The 21433-nt window shown below is 29.9% G+C and overlaps 7 protein-coding genes across 8 annotated transcripts; 2 read left to right on the forward strand and 5 right to left on the reverse strand.

Annotated features, from left to right (window-relative positions):
- Positions 1-201: 201 nt before the first annotated feature.
- LOC128955153 (beta-1,3-galactosyltransferase 5-like) lies at positions 202-1227 on the reverse strand. The gene has a single exon (XM_054300797.1). The coding sequence runs from the start codon at positions 1225-1227 to the stop codon at positions 202-204; it is 1026 nt and encodes a 341-aa protein (XP_054156772.1).
- Positions 1228-1329: 102 nt separating this feature from the next.
- Positions 1330-2636, reverse strand: LOC128955154 (lactosylceramide 1,3-N-acetyl-beta-D-glucosaminyltransferase-like). The gene is made up of 2 exons (XM_054300798.1): positions 1613-2636; positions 1330-1337 (listed from the first exon to the last, which is right to left on the reverse strand). Exons 1-2 carry the CDS (start codon positions 2634-2636, stop codon positions 1330-1332), a joined length of 1032 nt encoding a protein of 343 aa, XP_054156773.1.
- A 739-nt stretch (positions 2637-3375) lies between these two features.
- Positions 3376-4386, reverse strand: LOC128955155 (beta-1,3-galactosyltransferase 1-like; the record flags this gene model as incomplete). The annotated part of the gene is made up of 1 exon (XM_054300799.1): positions 3376-4386. A coding segment is annotated over exon 1 (960 nt), but the record flags the coding sequence as incomplete, so codon positions are not given.
- A 127-nt stretch (positions 4387-4513) lies between these two features.
- On the reverse strand, positions 4514-7229 carry LOC128955158 (lactosylceramide 1,3-N-acetyl-beta-D-glucosaminyltransferase A-like). Its single transcript, XM_054300802.1, has 3 exons — positions 6294-7229; positions 4961-5776; positions 4514-4522 (listed from the first exon to the last, which is right to left on the reverse strand). Exons 1-3 carry the CDS (start codon positions 7227-7229, stop codon positions 4514-4516), a joined length of 1761 nt encoding a protein of 586 aa, XP_054156777.1.
- Positions 7230-10874: 3645 nt separating this feature from the next.
- On the forward strand, positions 10875-12017 carry LOC128956396 (uncharacterized). 2 transcript variants are annotated; one of them, XM_054302131.1, is made up of 4 exons: positions 10875-10940; positions 11007-11116; positions 11188-11346; positions 11413-12017. In XM_054302131.1, the coding sequence occupies exons 1-4, from the start codon at positions 10924-10926 to the stop codon at positions 12012-12014; spliced, it is 888 nt and encodes a 295-aa protein (XP_054158106.1). In that variant the 5' UTR covers positions 10875-10923; the 3' UTR covers positions 12015-12017. The 2 variants fall into 2 exon arrangements, with proteins under 2 accessions (XP_054158106.1, XP_054158105.1); XM_054302130.1 differs by having other exon boundaries at positions 11188-12017.
- A 2990-nt stretch (positions 12018-15007) lies between these two features.
- LOC128955164 (uncharacterized) lies at positions 15008-16599 on the forward strand. The gene is made up of 6 exons (XM_054300808.1): positions 15008-15053; positions 15120-15232; positions 15304-15453; positions 15529-16026; positions 16121-16316; positions 16398-16599. The coding sequence occupies exons 1-6, from the start codon at positions 15037-15039 to the stop codon at positions 16597-16599; spliced, it is 1176 nt and encodes a 391-aa protein (XP_054156783.1). The 5' UTR covers positions 15008-15036.
- A 3457-nt stretch (positions 16600-20056) lies between these two features.
- Positions 20057-21411, reverse strand: LOC128956401 (uncharacterized). The gene is made up of 3 exons (XM_054302137.1): positions 21343-21411; positions 20644-21158; positions 20057-20263 (listed from the first exon to the last, which is right to left on the reverse strand). Exons 1-3 carry the CDS (start codon positions 21359-21361, stop codon positions 20117-20119), a joined length of 681 nt encoding a protein of 226 aa, XP_054158112.1. The 5' UTR covers positions 21362-21411; the 3' UTR covers positions 20057-20116.
- Positions 21412-21433: the final 22 nt, after the last annotated feature.

Here is a 21433-nt window from a genome sequence, read left to right on the forward strand (position 1 = left end):
TATCAGTTGTAAATGCAAATTATACTTAAAATGTACAAAAAAAAAATTATTAATTGTATTTTATTTATTAATTTTGTTGTTGTAATTAAATTTTTCAAAAAAATATATAAACACTTTTTAAGACACAATTTTGTTGTTGTTGTTGTTAACAGATTGATTAAAAAAAAATTATATTTAATAATATAGAAAAAAATATATAATTTAATATAAACAATAAAGTGCTAACTGTGCAAACATTACTAAAACTACTGATAAGCAATAGTAGTCGTAATGATGGCTTCGGTGGCCAATCATCGGCGTAACGGTATGACTACTACTACTACTACAGTAGGCACTGGTATTCATGGATACATCCAAAAATGCACGCCATATGTCCGATCGTTGTTGGCACTCGAAATGTATGGGAACGGTATGCAAACTGGTTATACACTGACAATTGTCGCGTCGAAAATGATGGCTATTGTGACGCCTGATGTCAGCCAATTCGGCGACAATACCGGTCAGCAATGAATCTTCAATGTCGAGCACATGGTTTCCTTCAGCGGCTCTGTACGAGTCCAGTTGCCGAAGCAATTGATCTCTGGTCACATTGTCCGCTATATAGGCCGAACCTAATAGATAATCGGGATAATTATCGGGCGAATAGTACTGTTTCGGTATATACCACTTGTTTCCAACTTCTCTGATAACATCACTATTTTTTAACAGATAACCACTAATACCGGTCTTAAAGTCGGACAACACTTCCAACAGTAGGTCGACATTAACAAAGATGTCGTCATCTGCTTTCAGTCCATATTTTACTGATGGACAGTATCTGTGGAGCCATCGTTGTATTGCAATTGATTTAAGTGTCAGATTATAGTAGTGGTCGACAAAACCAAACTGAATGATATCGTTATACTTGTTTGACTCAATCAGCAGCTCTTCATTAACCGTTTGGTTGTTATTGAGTGCAATTGCAAACCAGACACCAATGTTACGGCTCTTCATGACACCGACCCAACCGGATCTTAACTCTTGTCTATAGTTAAAGTATTTACCCGTTGATTGACCGGCACTAAGAATTAAGACTACAATGTCGTGACTGGTATTACAGTGTTTGGGATCAATGACTACCACTTTAGTCAACTCTATCTCTTGATTGTTGTGAACATATTGTCGATCACACAGTGATTGATCACTAATGATGACTATAACTAACATCACAACCAATGACACAAACATTACTATTTTAGTTGTCATTTGATTTTTTTTGTTAACAAAATATAATACTATAGTAATAATAAAATTGATAATAAATACAATAAATTTATTTTAAAACTGTTATCACAATACTATTGCAAATGTATATAATTTTTTTAGTTTTATAAAACTAATAATTAATTATTAATTATGTAAATATTATGTAAATAAAACAAACTAATAGATTATTTATTTATTTTTATAATTTAAAATATTTGTAAGTTTATGTAAATATATTTATTTAATTAAGGTGTAAATAAATTATATGTAACTTAATATCTTTTTTTATATAATTTAATTAATAATTTTAGGGCGCCAAAAGTAAATACTAAAATTATTAAGTAGTAGTAGTAGTAGTGTTGGGCACTTGTATGGGCAACAATCGGCGATACGGTATGACTATAGTAGGAACTGGTGGTAATATAGTCAGTGGTTATATAGTCAGTGGTAATATAGTCAGTGGTTGTATAGTCATCGGTGGTATTCTTTGATATATTCATAAAGGTATGCCATGTCTTTGATCGCTGTTTGCACTCGAAATGTATGGGAACGGTATGCAAACAGGTTAGACAATGACAATAGTCAAATGCAAAGTGATAACTATCGTGACGTGTAATGTTAGCATAGTTGGCAATAATACCGGTTAGTAATGCATCGTCGATGTCCAACATATAATTTCCGGCAATTGTTGCGTACATGACCACTGCCCGAAGCAATTGATCTCTGGTCACATTGTCAGCAATCATTGCCTGACCGGTCAGATAATCGGGATAAATATCGGGCGAATAGTACTGTTTCGGTATATACCACTTGTGTCCAACTTGTCTGTAAACACCTTTATTTTTTAATAGCATACCACTAATACCGGTCTTAAAATCGGCCAACACTTTCACAAGTAGGTCGACATTAACGAAGACGTCGTCATCTGTTTTCAACATATATTTTACTGATTGACAGTACCTGTGAAGCCATCGTTGAATAGCAATGGCTTTGAGTGTCAGGTTATAGTAGTTGTCGACAAAACCAAACTGAATGATATCGTTATACTTGTTTGACTCAATCACCAGCTCTTCATTAACCGTTTGGTTGTTATTGAGTGCGATTGCAAACCAGACACCAATGTTACGACTTTTCATGACACCGACCCAACCGGACCTTAACTCTTGTCTAATGTCAAAGTATTTACCCGTTGACTGACCGGTACTATGAATAACGACAACCATATCGTGTCGGGTATTACAGTGTTTGGGATCAATGACTACCACTTTAGACAACTCTATCTCATCATTACTATGAATATACTGTCGATCACACAGTGATTGATCACTACTAATGATGACTATAACTAACACCACAACCAATGATACAATCTTTACTATTTTAGTTGTCATTTGTTTTATTTTTGTTACAAAATATAATACAGTAATTCACTGATATATTTGTCAAAAAAATGTAGTCAATTAAAAGTAATTGCAAAATAATAGACAGTTTTTTTTATATATAACAATCTAAATCATTAATTATTTAATATAATCAGTTGTATTTAATAATAAAATCGTTAACTAAACAAATATATTTTGAAATTTTTGAAAACTCTAACTGTTATTCAATTAATTGAAAGTTTTGCTGCACGTGTGTACAGTATGTATGTGTATTATTTGTGTGTATGTGTGTGTGTATGCATGTATGTATGTATGTATGTGTGTGTGTGTGTGTGTGTGTGTGTGTGTGTGTGTGTGTGCGTATGTGTGTGTGTATTCAAGTGAGCTATTGGTATATTGTTTATAATAAATATAATGCAAATGTATGATAATTTTTTTTATGTATAAATATTTATATTTAATAAAAAAAACTATTAATTAATAGTAGTAAATTGTACAATTAATAAACCCCAATAAATATTATTTTTATTTGAATTGTTTGTAATATTGAAGTTAAATTTGATATTGATATGTTTATATAAAAACATTTTTTTTATGTTTATATACCCGTATATACAGTGTATATATATATATATATATATATGAAAATTAATATCTTTTTTTATTAATTATAAGTTATTTGAATAAAAAAAAAAACAATTTACAACAAAAACAATAAATAGAAAATTATATAAAAAAAGTAATAGTAATGATGGCTTAGTCTGTAGGCAACTATTGAGGATACGGTATGACTACAGTAGGCACTGGTATTCATTGACATATCCAAAAAGTCGTGCCATGTTTTTGATCGCTGATGACACTCAAAATGTATGGGAACGGTATGCAAACAGGGTATTAGTAAACAGTTGTCATATGCAAAATGATAACTATGGTGACGCTCAATATTAGCATAGTTGGCAATAATACCGGTTAGTAATGCATCGTCGATGTCCAACATATAATTTCCGGCTATTGCTTTGTATGAGTCGACTGCCCGAAGCAATTGATTTCTGGTCACATTATCGGCAATCATTGCCGGACCGGACAGATAATCGGGATAAATATCGGGCGAATAGTACTGTTTCGGTATATACCACTTGTGTCCAACTTCTCTGAATACCGGTTTATTTTTGAATAGTATACCACTAATACCTGTCTTAAAGTCGGCCAACACTTTCACAAGTAGGTCGACATTAACGAAGACGTCGTCATCTGTTTTCAGCATATATTTTACTGACTGACAGTACCTGTGAAGCCATCGTTGAATAGCAATGGCTTTGAGTGTCAAGTTATAGTAGTTGTCGACAAAACCAAACTGAATGATATCCTGATAGGTATCCGACTCTATCATCAACTCTTCATTAACCGTTTGGTTGTTATTGAGTGCGAGTGCAAACCAGACACTAATTTTATGACTTTTCATGACTCCTACCCAACCCGATCTCAGTTCTTGTCTATAATTAAAGTATTTACCCGTAGATCGACCGGCACTATAAATAACGACAACCATATCATGACTGGTATTACAGTGTTTGGGATCAATGACTACCACTTTAGTCAACTCTATCTCTTGATTGTTGTGAACATATTGTCGATCACACAGTAATTGATCACTAATTATGACTATAACTAACACCACAACCAATGACACAAACATTTTAGTTGTCATTTAATTAACATTTTTCAAATACAACTACTAATATAAACAAATGCTTACAATTAAGACAAATATCAATTAATCGGTTAATAATAATAATAATAATTTATTAACAATTCGTATTTAAAATTCAAATAAATCTATAAAAACAGTATTAATAATAACTTTTGCTTTCACGTGCTATTTGTATTCACGTGCGCTAAACGGATAAATAAATTTTAATAAATTTATATAAATTTTTTGTTTGTTTATAAAAGTTTCGTTAATAAAAATTTTTTAAGTAATAAGTAATTATTATATAACTTTAGATATATGTGACTAAAATTATAGTTTTAAAGTTTTTTGTCTTAATTATTTGCATAATTTATTACATATAATAATTTATTGATTATTAATTTATTTTTATTATTTTTATATTATAGTATTTGTTATTTATCTATTAATTAATTTGTATTAATTATAATATTAATTAATATTAACAACCAGTGACACAAACTTACACAAACTGACACAAAGTTTTATATATATATAATTTAATTTGTGATAAAAAATAATTTGCAACAAAAACAATAAATAGAAAATTATTAAAAAAGTAATAGTAATGATGGCTTAGTCTGTAGGCAACTATTGAGGATACGGTATGACTACAGTAGGCACTGGTATTCATTGACATATCCAAAAAGTCGTGCCATGTTTTTGATCGTTGTCGACACTCAAAATGTATGGGAACGGTATGCAAACAGGGTATTAGTAAACAGTTGTCATATGCAAAATGATAACTATGGTGACGCTCAATGTTAGCATAGTTGGCAATAATACCGGTTAGTAATGCATCGTCGATGTCCAGCATATAATTTCCGGCTATTGCTTTGTATGAGTCGACTGCCCGAAGCAATTGATTTCTGGTCACATTATCGGCAATCATTGCCGGACCGGACAAATAATCGGGATAAATATCCGGCGAATAGTACTGTTTCGGTATATACCACTTGTGTCCAACTTCTCCGTTGACATCTTTATTCTTCTGTAGACGACCACTAATACCGGTCCTAAAGTCGGCCAACACTTTCAACAGTAGATCCACATTAACGAAGACATCGTCATCTGTTTTCAACATATATTTTACTGATTGACAGTACCTGTGAAGCCATCGTTGTATTGCAATGGCTTTCAATGTCAGGTTATAGTAGTGGTCGACAAAACCAAACTGAATGATATCGTTATACTTGTTTGACTCAATCATCAGCTCTTCATTAACCGTTTGGTTGTTATTGAGTGCGATTGCAAACCAGACACCAATGTTACGACTTTTCATGACTCCGACCCAACCGGACCTTAACTCTTGTCTATAGTTAAAGTATTTACCCGTTGACTGACTGGAACTATGAATAACGACAACCATATCATGACTGGTATTACAGTGTTTGGGATCAATGACTACCACTTTAGTCAACTATAACTAACACCACAATCAATGACACAAACATTACTATTTTAGTTCTCATTTGTTTTGTTTTATTTTTGTTGTTATAATACTGTTTTTAGTAATTCACTGAAAATGCAGACAATTAAGTAATTGCTCAACAATTGTCAGTTTAAATAAAATATAATTCAAAATTATTTAATTAATTGGTTTTATTAATAATATTATTATTAATATTCATGTGAGCTATTAATATATTGTATGTAATAAATAAAGTACAAATATATATAAATGTTATATATTCAATAAAATCTAATATAATAATAAAATTAATTGAAGTTTTATATTTATATTACATTATATTTGTTGTATTGTTTCTGAATTATATGAAATATATTTAACTAAATATGTTTTTTTATATATAAAAGTTATATAATATACATATATATAATTTAATTAATTAGATAAACATTAAGCGCCAAAAGTAAAAATAAAAAATCATAAAGTAGTAGTAGTGTTGGTCTCTGTAGGAAACTATCGGCGATACTGTATGACTATAGTAGGAACTGGTGGTTATATAGTCATCGGTGGTATTCTTTGATATATTCATAAAGGTATGCCATGTCTCTGATCGCTGTTTACACTCGAAATGTATGGGAACGGTATGCAAACAGGTTAGACAATGACAATAGTCAAATGCAAAGTGATAACTATGTAGACGAGTAATGTTAGCATAGTTGGCAATAATACCAGTTAGTAGAGCATCGTCGATGTCCAACATATAATTTCCGGCAATTGTTGCGTACGTGTCCACTGCCCGAAGCAATTGATCTCTGGTCACATTGTCAGCAATCATTGCCTGACCGGTCAGATAATCGGGATAAATATCTGGCGAATAGTACTGTTTCGGTATATACCACTTGTGTCCAACTTGTCTGAATACCGGTTTGTTTTTTAATAGCATACCACTAATACCGGTCGCAAAGTCGGGCAACACTTTCAACAGTAGGTCGACATTAACAAAGATATCGTCATCTGTTTTCAACATATATTTTACTGATTGACAGTACCTGTGAAGCCATCGTTGAATTGCAATGGCTTTGAGTGTCAGGTTATAGTAGTTGTCGACAAAACCAAACTGAATGATATCGTTATACTTGTTTGACTCAATCAGCAGCTCTTCATTAACCGTTTGGTTATTATTGAGTGCGAGTGCAAACCAGACACCAATTTTACGTCTTTTCATGACACCGACCCAACCCGACCTCAATTCTTGTCTATAATTAAAGTATTTACCCATTGACTGACCGGCACTATGAATAACAACAACCATATCATGACTGGTATTACAGTGTTTGGGATCAATGACTACCACTTTAGTCAACTCTATCTCTTGATTGTTGTGAACATACTGTCGATCACACAGTGATTGATCACTACTAATGATGACTATAACTAACACCACAACCAATGACACAAACATTACTATTTTAGTCGTCAATTGTTTTTTTTCGTTACAAAATATAATACTGTTTTTAGTAATTCACTGAAAATGCAGTGAAAATTAAGTAATTGCTCAACAATTGACAGTTTAAATAAAATATAATTTAAATATAAATTATGTAATTAATAGGTTTTATTATTAATAATAATAATATTCATGTGAGCTATTGATATATTGTATATAATAAATAAAGTACAAATCTATATAAAAAAAATTTTTTATAAATATAATTTATTAAAAGCTAATATAATAATAAAATTAATTGAAGTTTTATATTTATATTACATTATATTTGTTTAATTGTTTCTGAATTATAATGAAATATATTTAACTAAATATGTTTTTTATATATATAAAAATTATATTATATATATATATATAATTACTTAATTAGATAAACATTAAGCGGCCAAAAGTAAAAATACAAAATTGTAAAGTAGTAGTAGTGTTGGTCTCTGTAGGCAACTATCGGCGATACTGTATGACTATAGTAGGAACTGGTGGTAATATAGTCAGTGGTTTTATAGTCATTGGTTATATAGTTAGTTGTTATATAGTTAGTGGTTATATAGTCATCGGTGGTATTCTTCGATACATTCAAAAAGTTATGCCATGTCTCTGAGCGCTGTCGGCACTCAAAATGTATGGGAACGGTAAGCAAACAGGGAGTACATCGACAATTGTCATTTGAAAAATGATAACTATGCTGACGAGTAATGTTAGCATAGTTGGCAATAATACCGGTTAGTAAAACATCGTCGATGTCCAACATATAATTTCCTGATCCTGATAGGTGTCCGACTCTATCATCAACTCTTCATTAACCGTTTGGTTGTTATTGAGTGCGAGTGCAAACCAGACACTAATTTTATGACTTTTCATGACTCCTACCCAACCCGACCTCAGTTCTTGTCTATAGTTAAAGTATTTACCCGTAGATCGACCGGCACTATGAATAACGACAACCATATCATGACTGGTATTACAATGTTTGGGATCAATGACTACCACTTTAGTCAACTCTATCTCATCATTACTATGAATATACTGTCGATCACACAGTGATTGATCACTACTAATGATGACTATAACTAACACCACAACCAATGACACAAACAATTTAGTTGTCATTTAATTAACATTTTTCAAATACAACTACAACTAATTTAACAAATGCTTACAATTAAGACAAATATATCAATTAATCGGTTAATAATAACAATTTTTTTACGTATTTAAAATTCAAACAAATCTATAAAAACAGTATTAATAATAACTTTTGTTTTCACGTGTTATTTGTATTCACGTGCGCTAAACGGATAAATAAATTTTTTGTTTGTTTGTTTATAAATGTTTAGTTAAAATATAATTTTAATTAATTGTAATTATAGTTTTAAAATAGTTTTTTTTGCCAATACTTATTTTCATAATTTATTACATATAATTTTATTAACATAAATTTATTTAAATATTTTTATATTATAGTAGTTGTTATTTATCTAATTATTTTCTACTCTAAATTATAGATTTTTAATTATTATTTTATTAGACAATAAATTAAATTAACCAATGGTTAAGCAATGTTTAAAAAAGTATTAATTTTATTGATTAGTAATCACAATAATAAATGTATTCAATTACTATATCCATTGCTTTTTTAGTTTTTTTTAAATACTGTATTTCATAAATTTTTAATAATATAAAATAAATGTTTTATTTTATTTTATTATTTTGTTGTTTTATTGTTTTAGTAGTATATTAGGCATACCTATAATAGTAATTAAATAAAATAAAAATATTATACTAATAGTATTTATTTATAAATTGTTGAATTGAATAGAAAAAATACAATAAATTCAGAAACTTATTTTTTTATAAAAAATCAAATTAATAAATATTATATTATTTAACTTAAACTTTTTTTTCTATAAGTTATAAACATATACAGTATAATATATATGAAAATAAATATTAATTTACTTAATTAGATAAACAATTAGTGACAATAAAAGTTGAATTGAATTGAAAAAAAACTTATTTTTCTAAACTAATTAATAAAATTATATAATACTTATATTTTTTAAAAATAAGTTCTATACATAATATACAGTTTATATATATAAAAAAAAATTGAAATAAAATTTTAATTTTTCTTAATTAGATAAACAATTAGTGACAATACAATTAAATACATGATAAACATGAAGTAGTAGTAGTAGTAGTAATAGTAATAACGATTTCGGTGGTCGACAATCATCATCGGCGATACGGTATGACTACAGTTGGCACTGGTATTCATCGATACATTCAAAAATGATAGCCATGTTTCCGATCGCTGTCGGCACTCGAAATGTATGGGAACGGTATGCAAATCGGGTATACAGTGACAGTCGTCATGTATAATATGATGACTATCGTGACGAGCAATGTTAGCATAGTTGGCAATAATACCGGTTAGCAATGCATCGTCGATGTCCAGCATATAATTTCCGGCTATTGTTTTGTATGAGTCCAGTGACCGAAGCAATTGATTTCTGGTCACATTGTCCGCAATCATTGCCGCACCGGACAAATAGTCGGGATATTTATCGGGCGAATAGTACTGTTTCGGTATATACCACTTGTGTCCAACTTCTCTGTTGACATCTTTATTCTTCTGTAGACGACCACTAATACCTGTCTTAAAGTCGGACAACACTTTCAATAGTAGGTCGACATTAACGAAGACGTCGTCATCTGTTTTCAACATATATTTTACTGATGAACAGTACTTATGAAGCCATCGTTGAATAGCAATGGCTTTCAATGTCAGGTTATAGTAGTTGTCGACAAAACCAAACTGAATGATATCGTTATACTTGTTTGACTCAATCACCAGCTCTTCATTAACCGTTTGGTTGTTATTGAGTGCGATTGCAAACCAGACACCAATGTTACGGCTTTTCATGACTCCGACCCAACCCGACCTTAACTCTTGTCTAATGTCAAAGTATTTACCCGTTGACTGACCGGTACTATGAATAACGACAACCATATCGTGTCGGGTATTACAGTGTTTGGGATCAATGATCACCACATTAGACAACTCTATCTCATCATTACTATGAATATACTGTCGTTCATACAGTGGCTGATAACTAATGATGACTATAACTAACACAACAACAACAACAACAACAACCAGTGATACAAACTTTACAAAACTTTTTGTCATTTTGTTTGTTTTGTTGTTATAAAAAACAATTATAACATCATTTAATAATTTTAAAAATATCTACTATTTGAAAGATAAAAACAAAAAAATATATAATAATTTAATCGACAATTAAATCAATTCAAATCACAATTCAACAAATAAAATCCCAAAAAAAATAATTATAAAAATCTCTAATTATTTAAACCTTGCTTAAATAAACTTTGACTTGATTAAGTTTTCTGCTTACTCAGTTACATAATTTATTATATAATATTAGTATTATGTTATTTACAATGATATTAATAAAATAAATAAATAAATAAATAATAATACAGTAATAATAAATAATAATTAAAATCTATTTATCTAAACGTGAAATTTACTATTATTTTAAATTTTATTTTACAAATACATTACAAATCTCTTAAAAAACAACGACAATACTGTATATAATAAGTATTTATAAAATGAGATTTCATGTATAACCAAATAAGGTATTATTTATGATAATATTAATAATAAATTTATAAATATTATTATTTCACTTAAACCACTTTTAGGGGACAAACCTATAAACTATTAGGTGTGTTAGGCATACCATCGGCAGCGGCTGCGGTAGTCATACAATTGGCATACAATCGACGCCAACAACAACAACAACAATCCTCACGTAAACACCATCCGTCCAGACAATGGTTTACAATCATAGATGTATTAATGGTTTTCAATTATGATTATTAGATCCTCATCAGTGGTGGTGGTTAAGACATGCCAGAGCCCGGGCAGTCATTGGCGATGGTATTGATATCCGATATGTTTACGATGTTTGCCATAAATCGATAGTCATGTGCACACAAATCATCGCAGATATAGCGGATGAAGAACGCTATGGTAATTATGGTACAGGTTTTCGTTTGACCAGATCCGGTGATGATGATCTGCTAATGATAACCAATGCTCATACAGTCCAGGGATGTCCTATAGTGCTGATCGATGTCTACTATCAGAACCAATGGCTAGAATTGTACGGCCGATCAGTCTATGTTGAACAGCATCTGGATCTGGCACTCGTCCAACTGGTGGTGGCGGCCAACACTCGCGATGATGATTATGGCGTCTATAAACCCCAGTCGTTTGCATTGGCCAACGATCGGGTACTGGCATCGGATAAACTGGGCGACGAAATTGTTGCCTACGGTCACGGCGATATAGATCATACAGTACATCCGGGTATCGTATTAGCCACTGGTATGCCGATGAATACCGTATCCTTATCGGTAGGCGACTATCATGTATTGTTGGTAACTGTCGCTACTGATCAACAAGTAGTTGTCCATTCAGGACATTTGTTTTCCGGCTTTTCCGGCGGTCCCCTAATCGATAACCAGTTGAACATTGTTGGTGTCAATTGTTTCCGTGGCCTATATAATCGGCAATTTAGTATACCGTTTCGCTATTGTAATGCTAATACACCCACCCATACACCCCTCCCCCATATATCAATAATTTTTTGTTTTGTTTATGTTATTGTCGTACATATAATACATATGTATTATGAATACAGTTAGCGATGATTTGGTACCCAATAAACACTATAATTAACAATACATTCAAACAATAAAATATTTTCAGAGACAGTAATAACGTTTACAATGATTATGTAATAAATTGAAAACTTAGTACTATTTACAAGTGAGATTTTCCAGGGTTGCATCATGGACAATTATTTTTGATTATTTTTTATACATTTAGTATTATAAATAGGTATATAGAGTGAATAAATAATCATAAATAAAGTTAATATAGTATTTAAAATTTTTAATTTTAAATAATTAATTTATATTAAATGATATAAATTTTTGCTTTACTAAATTTATTAAAATATTGAAAAAAATATAATTAAAATAAATTAATCGGCAGGACTTTCCAGAATGGGCCGCGCCGGAGGCGCGGGTGGGTGGTATAGGTAGATAGGTCTTGATGTGTAGTAAGCATATGTAAAATATTAGGTGTCGCAAACTAAAGGTGAAAGAGTTATGGCATTTTGAAATGTTAAATTACATATAAAATACTGCTAAATAATGTATTCAAATGTATATTTTATCAAAACCTAACCTAATCTAACTGGATAATCTATTTAATTCATATATTTTTTTATAAATATATAAATAAATATTTTTTTCTAAAAAAATATATAAATAATTTTAATTTCTAAAAAAAATAATAATAAATATATTTTTATATAATATATAAATATATGGCTGGACTTTATTATATGGATCGCGAAGAAGGCGTGTGTGGGGGGTATGATGTTTGGCATGATGTTATTTCAGTTATTTCAGGTTAGGTTAGGTTAGGTTAGGTTAGGTTAGGTTAGGTTAGGTTAGGTTAGGTTAGGTTAGGTAAGGTTAGGTTAGGTTAGGTTAGGTTAGGTTAGGTTAGTTTAAGTTAGGTTAGGTTAGGTTAGGTTAGGTTAGGTTAGGTTAGGTTAGGTTAGGTTAGGTTAGGTTAGGTTAGGTTAGGTTAGGTTAGGTTAGGTTAGGTTAGGTTAGGTTAGGTTAGGTTAGGTTAGGTTAGGTTAGGTTAGGTTAGGTTAGGTTAGGTTAGGTTAGGTTAGGTTAGGTTAGGTTAGGTTAGGTTAGGTTAGGTTAGGTTAGGTTAGGTTAGGTTAGGTTAGGTTAGGTTAGGTTAGGTTAGGTTAGGTTAGGTTAGGTTATGTTAGGTTAGGTTAGGTTAGGTTAGGTTAGGTTAGGTTAGGTTAGGTTAGGTTAGGTTAGGTTAGGTTAGGTTAGGGTAGGTTAGTTTTTTATAAAAATACATTTGAATACATTATTTAGCAGTATTTTATATGTAAATTTGGCATTTCAAAACGCCATAACTCTTTAACCTTTAGTTTGCGACACCTAATATTTTACATATGCTTACTACTCATTAAGACCTATCTACCTATACCACCGAATATCAAACATCGAATATCTAATATCGAATATCGAAAATCTATATCGTAAATCTATATCGAATATCAAATATGGAAAATCTAATATAGTAAAATATAAAATATCGAATATCTAACATCGAAAATCTTATATCAAATATCAATCATCGTAAATCTAATATCGAATATCAAATATCGAATATCGAATATCGAAAATCTAATATCGAATATCGAATATCGAAAATCTATATCGTAAATCTATATCGAATATCAAATATGGAAAATCTAATATAGTAAAATATAAAATATCGAATATCTAACATCGAATATCTAATATGGAAAATCTAATATCTAATATCGAATATCTAACATCGAAAATCTTATATCAAATATCAATCATCGTAAATCTAATATCGAATATCGAATATCGAATATCGAATATCGAATATCGAATATCGAATATCGAAAATCTAATATCGAATATCGAATATCGAATATCGAAAATCGAAAATAGAAAATCGAATATCGAAAATCGAAAATAGAATATCTAATATCGAATATCTAACATCGAAAATCTTATATCAAATATCAATCATCGTAAATCTAATATCGAATATCGAAAATTTATATCTAACAGAATATCGAAAATCTAATTTCGAATATCGAATATCGAATATCGAAAATCTATATCGAAAATCTAATATTGAATATCAAACATCGAATATCGAATATCGAATATCTAACATCGAATATCGAATATCGAAAATCTAATATCGAATATCGAAAATCAAATATTTATCTATTATCTTATCTTAGCGTTGTCGATGATTACGGTTTGTCACAATTTACGTTTATAAACACAAATTACGTTAATGTACACAAATTACGTTGTTATACTAATATTACATTGATATACACAAATTATTTGATATACACATATTAAGATAAGTTAGGTTAGGTAAATACTAAATAATCTTAGTATAATAATGGGAAAATAACAAAAAATAATATATAATATTGTATTTTAGACAATTTATACAACATTTGTAAAACAAAAGTTTATTACAATAAAATTAATACAAACAAAATATATAATAACTTTGTTGTTAATAAAAATAGTAAATTACTATTGTAGATATTATTGAAAAAATAATAACATATAAAAAGTAATGATAATAGACAAATCAGTTATTAAATTAAATATAAAAAAAATAATAATACTGATAATAAACTAATTTTAATATTATAAACAAAACTAAAATAACAAACATACATGTAATAATCACATCTACTGTCAAAACAAATAATACATATAAACTATATTTGAAAACATTTTAAATGTATAAAAAAGATTACATTAATTTAAATGATAATAGTAATAATTAATTAATTAATTATTTAAATAAATTATAGATCTAGTATAGATTAATTATTTAAAGAAATTATAGATCTAATATAGATTAATTATTTATAACAAACTTTTTTATTATTTAATAATATTTAGATAATACAGTAATAATAAATAATAATTAAAATTTATTTATCTAAACGTGAAATTTACTATTATTTTAAATTTTATTTTACAAATACATTACAAATCTCTTAAAAAACAACGACAATACTGTATATAATAAGTATTTATAAAATGAGATTTCATGTATAAACAAATAAGGTATTATTTATGATAATATTAATAATAAATTTATAAATATTATTATTTCAATTAAACCACTTTTAGGGGACAAACCTATAGACTATTAGGTGTGTTAGGCATACCATCGGCAGCGGCTGCGGTAGTCATACAATTGGCATACAATCGACGCCAACAACAACAACAACAACAATCCTCACGTAAACACCATCCGTCTAGACAATGGTTTCCAATCATATATGTATTAATGGTTTTCAATTATGATTATTAGATCCTCATCAGTGGTGGTGGTTAAGACATGCCAGAGCCCGGGCAGTCATTGGCGATGGTATTGATATCCGATATGTTTACGATGTTTGCCATAAATCGATAGTCATGTGCACACAAATCATCGCAGATATAGCGGATGAAGAACGCTATGGTAATTATGGTACAGGTTTTCGTTTGACCAGATCTGGTGATGATGATCTGCTAATGATAACCAATGCTCATACAGTCCAGGGATGTCCTATAGTGCTGATCGATGTCTACTATCAGAACCAATGGCTAGAACTGTACGGCCGATCAGTCTATGTTGAACAGCATCTGGATCTGGCACTCGTCCAACTGGTGGTGGCGGCCAACACTCGCGAAGATGATTATGGCGTCTATAAACCCCAGTCGTTTGCATTGGCCAACGATCGGGTACTGGCATCGGATAAACTGGGCGACGAAATTGTTGCCTACGGTCACGGCGATATAGATCATACGGTACATCCGGGTATCGTATTGGCCACTGGTATGCCGATGAATACCGTATCGCTATCGGTGGGCGACTATCATGTATTGTTGGTAACTGTCGCTACTGATCAACAAGTAGTTGTCCATTCAGGACATTTGTTTTCTGGCTTTTCTGGCGGTCCGCTCATTGATAACCAGTTGAACATTGTTGGTGTCAACTGTTTCCGTGGCCTATATAATCGGCAATTTAGTATACCGTTTCGCTATTGTAATGGTAATACACCCTTACACCCATACACCCCTTCCTCCCTTACCCATACACACTGTATATTAACTGTATATATATTCAATATATTTAAACTACACAGATTTTATAGCCCGGGCCAGAAATTATACTAATTATATGACTGATAAACATAGACAACGAGATAAGGACATGTATTCAACAAAATTGTTAGGTATTATTGTTGTCGTAACCAATATGTATGGCCTTAACAACAGCAACACTGATGATAATAATAATAGATTTACTATTGTCGATATAATACCCGGATCACATTTTAAGTAATTATTAATAATTAATATAATTTATATTATATTTATGTCGGTATAAAACTGTTAATATTTTTTTGTTTGTTTGTTTAGTGACTACTATATTGGCAGTGATATTGTGTCCATAATCAGTGGACAACCGTTTACTAATATCAGACAATTGACTGACAGTCTCAAACATATTGATACAAAATTAACATTATTTGTTAGAAAACCTACCGTTCCCATAAATATTAGACTATATATACCGATTTGCACCTATGGTCAAAACGGTTTATTGCCAACTGTTTGCTAATAAAATAAACAAATAAATGCAAATAATTATATAACAGTATATATATATATTAATCTCAATAATAACTTAATATTTTTTTATTCATATAAATATATTTATTATATTTATACTTTTTTTAGTGTAATAAAATAAAGCAATGTGTTTATAATCAATATTATTATCATAAAAATCTATATATATATATAGTGACACATATGTAAGAGGGAAAAAATTTTTTATACAATATACAGTAAAGTAATTACCCTTACTTTCTACCCCCTCCCTCCCCCAATACCCTCTAGTCATTGAAATACATATACAAGTACTGTACTAGTAGTCAATTGAACGGTTAGTATATGTTTATGGACTGTCTGTTTTAATTATCGGTCACTATATTACTGTATTTTTTTGAGTGTCCGACCTATTAGTTGTTAAACTATTAATTAAAATGTCAACAAAATATATATATATATATATATATGAAAATTACAAACGTTTGGTGTGTGTGTGTGTGTGAAAAATGAGTAAATATATATATATAGTCATCAAAATAACCAATTTTTTTATCATTAAGTTTTAATTAATTAATAATAAATTATTATTAATAATAATACTATTGAATAGATTATATTCAATAGTATTACAGTATTATTGAAACATTAGTTTATCAGTCAAACAGTAGTAGTAGTAGTAATACTGTATTATGTTTTAAAACATAAAATTAAAATTTTATTTTAAGTATAGAATTAATGATGTTTTAGACAACTAATATAATACAGTAATAATTTTTTTTTAAAGTTTTAATTTTATTTATAATTAGTTAATACTTTTTTTTTAATAAAAATTGTTTGTTAATTATATACAATGTTTTTAACAACACATATAAATCATTCATTAAAAACCAAACAAACATAAAACATATTTTTTTAAACACTTATTTGAAAAAAAAAATCATTTTTACCCGAAACTGGTGGACACAAGTATGCAGTGATTATCGCAAATAACAACAACAACTATCACTACTACGACAACCAACTGATCCCTTATTAAATAAAAGACTGACTGATCCTTATTGTCCTCAACAACAGTAGTCCGCGGAAGTCATCAACCGATATGATGGCCACCACGACATCGATGACGACGACGATGACGACGACCCCGACCTCATGGAAGTCATCGTTTGATAGGTTTGGCGACGATATGGCCACCGAAATCCTACGCTATTTGACTACCGAAGATCACATACGGCTGGCCTGTGTGTCGAAACAGTTCCTCGATTGCGGTCTTCGTTTGCGCCGATCGTTGACCTTTGACCAGCAAATCTTGCAACGAATTCCACCGAAAAGCTATCATCAGTTGTACTACAATAGCCGTACCGTATGGCTAGCGTTGGCCAACAAATGTCCCGATAGTATTCACTCGATAGACATCCGATCGTTCGGCTATTTACAGACATATATTGTCAAAGCTATCGGCGAAGTCCGACAACTTCGCGGTCAACAACAACAACAGCTGTGGCCACGACTGCGACGATTGGATTGTGACCTAAACTATGTTAGCCGCGAGTCAATGGGTTCAATGATGGCCACATCAGCCGATCTGGTCAACGAAATGCGATTTGATTGGCAAATGTCTAGTCAACTGATCGAAAACATCAAACAATATGTACCGAAAATGTCACGTTTGAGGCACTGGTCAGTAGAGTCGATTGATGATGTGTTTGGCGGCGATGGTCACCAATTGTTGGCCACTGGTCTGCAGTCGTTTAGCTGTGAGTTGATCTGCAACGGAGGCGGCGGTGATGACGAAGGCGGCGGCGGCGACAACAACGATGAGGTGGAGGTCATTACCGACGACACACTTCGGTTCAAGACGTTTATCGACGGCAATACCAGTCTGACCAGTCTTAGGCTAACTGTTCAGCTCAGGCGTGGCTTAGCCGTCGAGCGTGTGGCCACTGTATTGGCCACTATTGGCCAATTGACTGCATTGCGCCGATTGACTGTACACTTGGATCGTCAGATCACGCAATCGATGGCCAAATCGTTGGAATTGATTGGTCAAAGTTGTCCGGATCTTCGGTGGCTGGACTACAAGCAAACAACCGAATCGGTGGCCACTTATTTCAAAACTTATTCGGCTGTCAAACAACAGTGGAAACAATTGCGCCGATTGTCGCTACGTTTGTATCTGTTAAACAACGACGACGGCAGCAGTGGTGGTGATCCCGATGCTAACCGACCGATTAGTTCGGATAGATATGAATCGTTGGCACCGTCAGCCAACTCGTGGCCAGAACTGAAACATCTAACCTTACAATTATCGCACTACGATTACCGACTGTTTGGTCGACGACATTTTGGGCAAAATCTACCGAAACTTGAATACTTAGCATTTACCGACATTGACTCAAAACTGTGGCCACTGTTGGTCTGCAACAGTGGCCAACTGATGCCTCGTTCACTGAAAACACTAAACTATTCGGTAAATTTAGGTTCAAATGTTATCGGCGACTCGGACGGTGTCCGCAAATTGTTAGCCGATTGCCGTCAATTGAAATCGTTGACTATTGACTGCTACGATAGTGCACTACCAGTTTGGTGGATACCGGAGCCGATTATCAAGCGATTACACAGTGATGATGACGATGACAGTAACCAACCGTCCATTAAGTCATTCATAAAGTTTTATTAATATCTAATTTTTTTTAATTGATTTCATAATTCATTATTTTTTTATATATTTAAATCTCTATCAGAAAAAAAAGTTTTGTTTATTTATATATATATTTTATTTTCTCATAATTTGTTTGTTTGTTTCATAAATATATTTATTTATTTATATCATATATCATATAATAAGGTTACGTAATATAGTCATTGATGATAATAGTTTTGTTTATTATAATTTTGTTTAAATAATTAATTTATAACAATTTGTTTTTGTTTATTATGATTTATTTTTTTTAAATACTAAATATTGGTTTGTTATAATTTTTTATTTAAAAAAATATGTTTTATAATACTGTAATATGATTTTCATTAAATCATAATTTTCAATAATAGTGTTATTGATAATAAAAGAAAACATTTTGTATCAAAATTTATTTTAAAAATATTTTTTTTATTATAATTATGTTTTTATTTATTGATATAATAAGTAAATTTAATTACTTGTTTGTTATATAGCATACGTAATTATATATTAATATATATATATATTAAGTTATTTTAATATTTTATTTATTTATCTATTTGTTTATTATTGTTACTCTACATATACCTTATATGTTAATTATAATAATTTTGGATTTATATAAAAATAATTGTTAAAAATCAATTTAACATTAACACAATTTTTAGTTAAGTTGGAAAAAATACTTATAATTTAGAAAAAATAAAATAAAAACTAGTTTATCCTTAAGTTTAATAATAATACTGTAATAATAAGGAAAAACCATTTTTGCTATTAAACGGGTTGAATAAAGGTTTGATATTTTATTTTTTATTTATTTATTTTAATTTATTATTTTTTTGGATTAAAAAATAACATTTTCAACACTACGTCTGTAAATCTCAGTTTCGTAGACAAGATATTGTAATGTTTTTACTTTTATGGATTCTGGCGTCAAATTAGCCAAAGTTTTGTCGACAATTGAATAATCGATTTTCAAATCTTTGAGAATCTGTATATAAAAAAAAATATTAATTAATTAATTAATTAATATTAGAATAATAATAATAATGTTAATTATATAATAATAATAATTATTATTTTTAATATTGTAATATTAATTAATTAATTAATTATTCAATTAATTGAAACAGATTGAATCAATTGAATAATTAATTAATTAATTAATTAATTAATATTATAATAATAATAATAATAATAATAATAATTATTATTATTATTATTATTATTGCTAAGTAAATATTTTAGCCAACAAAAAACAAGTTGTTGTTATTTACAGAAATATTTATATATATATTAAAAAAATAAATAAATTTTTAATATAAAAAATATTTATAAAATAAAAAAAACAAATATTTTTTATTCACTAACCATTTCATCATTTCTTAGCCAAAATTCCCATCTTTCGAGTTGTCTATCATTTTGGATCCACTTTTCATATGTTTCCATAACTTTGTTGCGGTTTAGCAAAAATTTTTCAGTCAATTCCCTGGGATCCGAACTCTGGACCAACTGTTCTATAGTAAACATTCTATGGCTAACCACGATTATGCAGTAGTATTTATTTAAATAATGTGTCCACTGGGCCCATATACGTACTAATCTATCATGTTGAATTTGATCCGATACTCTACCGATATCGGCCATCACCAGGTCATTGGTCAGGTGTTCATAATTACCGAATTTCGAGTACCGTTTGGCCATAAACTCGAGTCCTTCCCGTTTGAATGTCTGAATTTTTTCGTCAATCAGTTGGCATTTATTTTCAATATCCGATTCAATACTTTGAATCAATTGATCGTTTGATTTGGACACGAATTGCGGTCTCAGTTCGGGATATTGTTGTGGTTCTGGCCATAGATTTTCGGCTATAGATTCGACAGAATCTGTATTCAAAAATAAAAATAAAATATATATTTTTAATAATAATAATACTCTATGTATACTGTATATATATAGTGTATACATATATAGTTTATATATATATATATAGTGTATATATAGAGAGTATATATATATATATATATATATATATATATATACTGTATATATGATATATAATGTATATACCATTAACTAAACTATTCATTTTTCAATTTTTATTAAATTTGATTTTGTAGTTATAGTTATCAAAATATTTTAGTAATAATTTATAAATTAC

Source organism: Oppia nitens, unplaced genomic scaffold (assembly GCF_028296485.1).
Source record: "Oppia nitens isolate AA-2021 unplaced genomic scaffold, nextdenovo-longstitch-racon4-pilon3 scaffold2_pilon_pilon_pilon, whole genome shotgun sequence".
NCBI classification, from domain to species: Eukaryota; Metazoa; Arthropoda; class Arachnida; order Sarcoptiformes; family Oppiidae; genus Oppia; species Oppia nitens.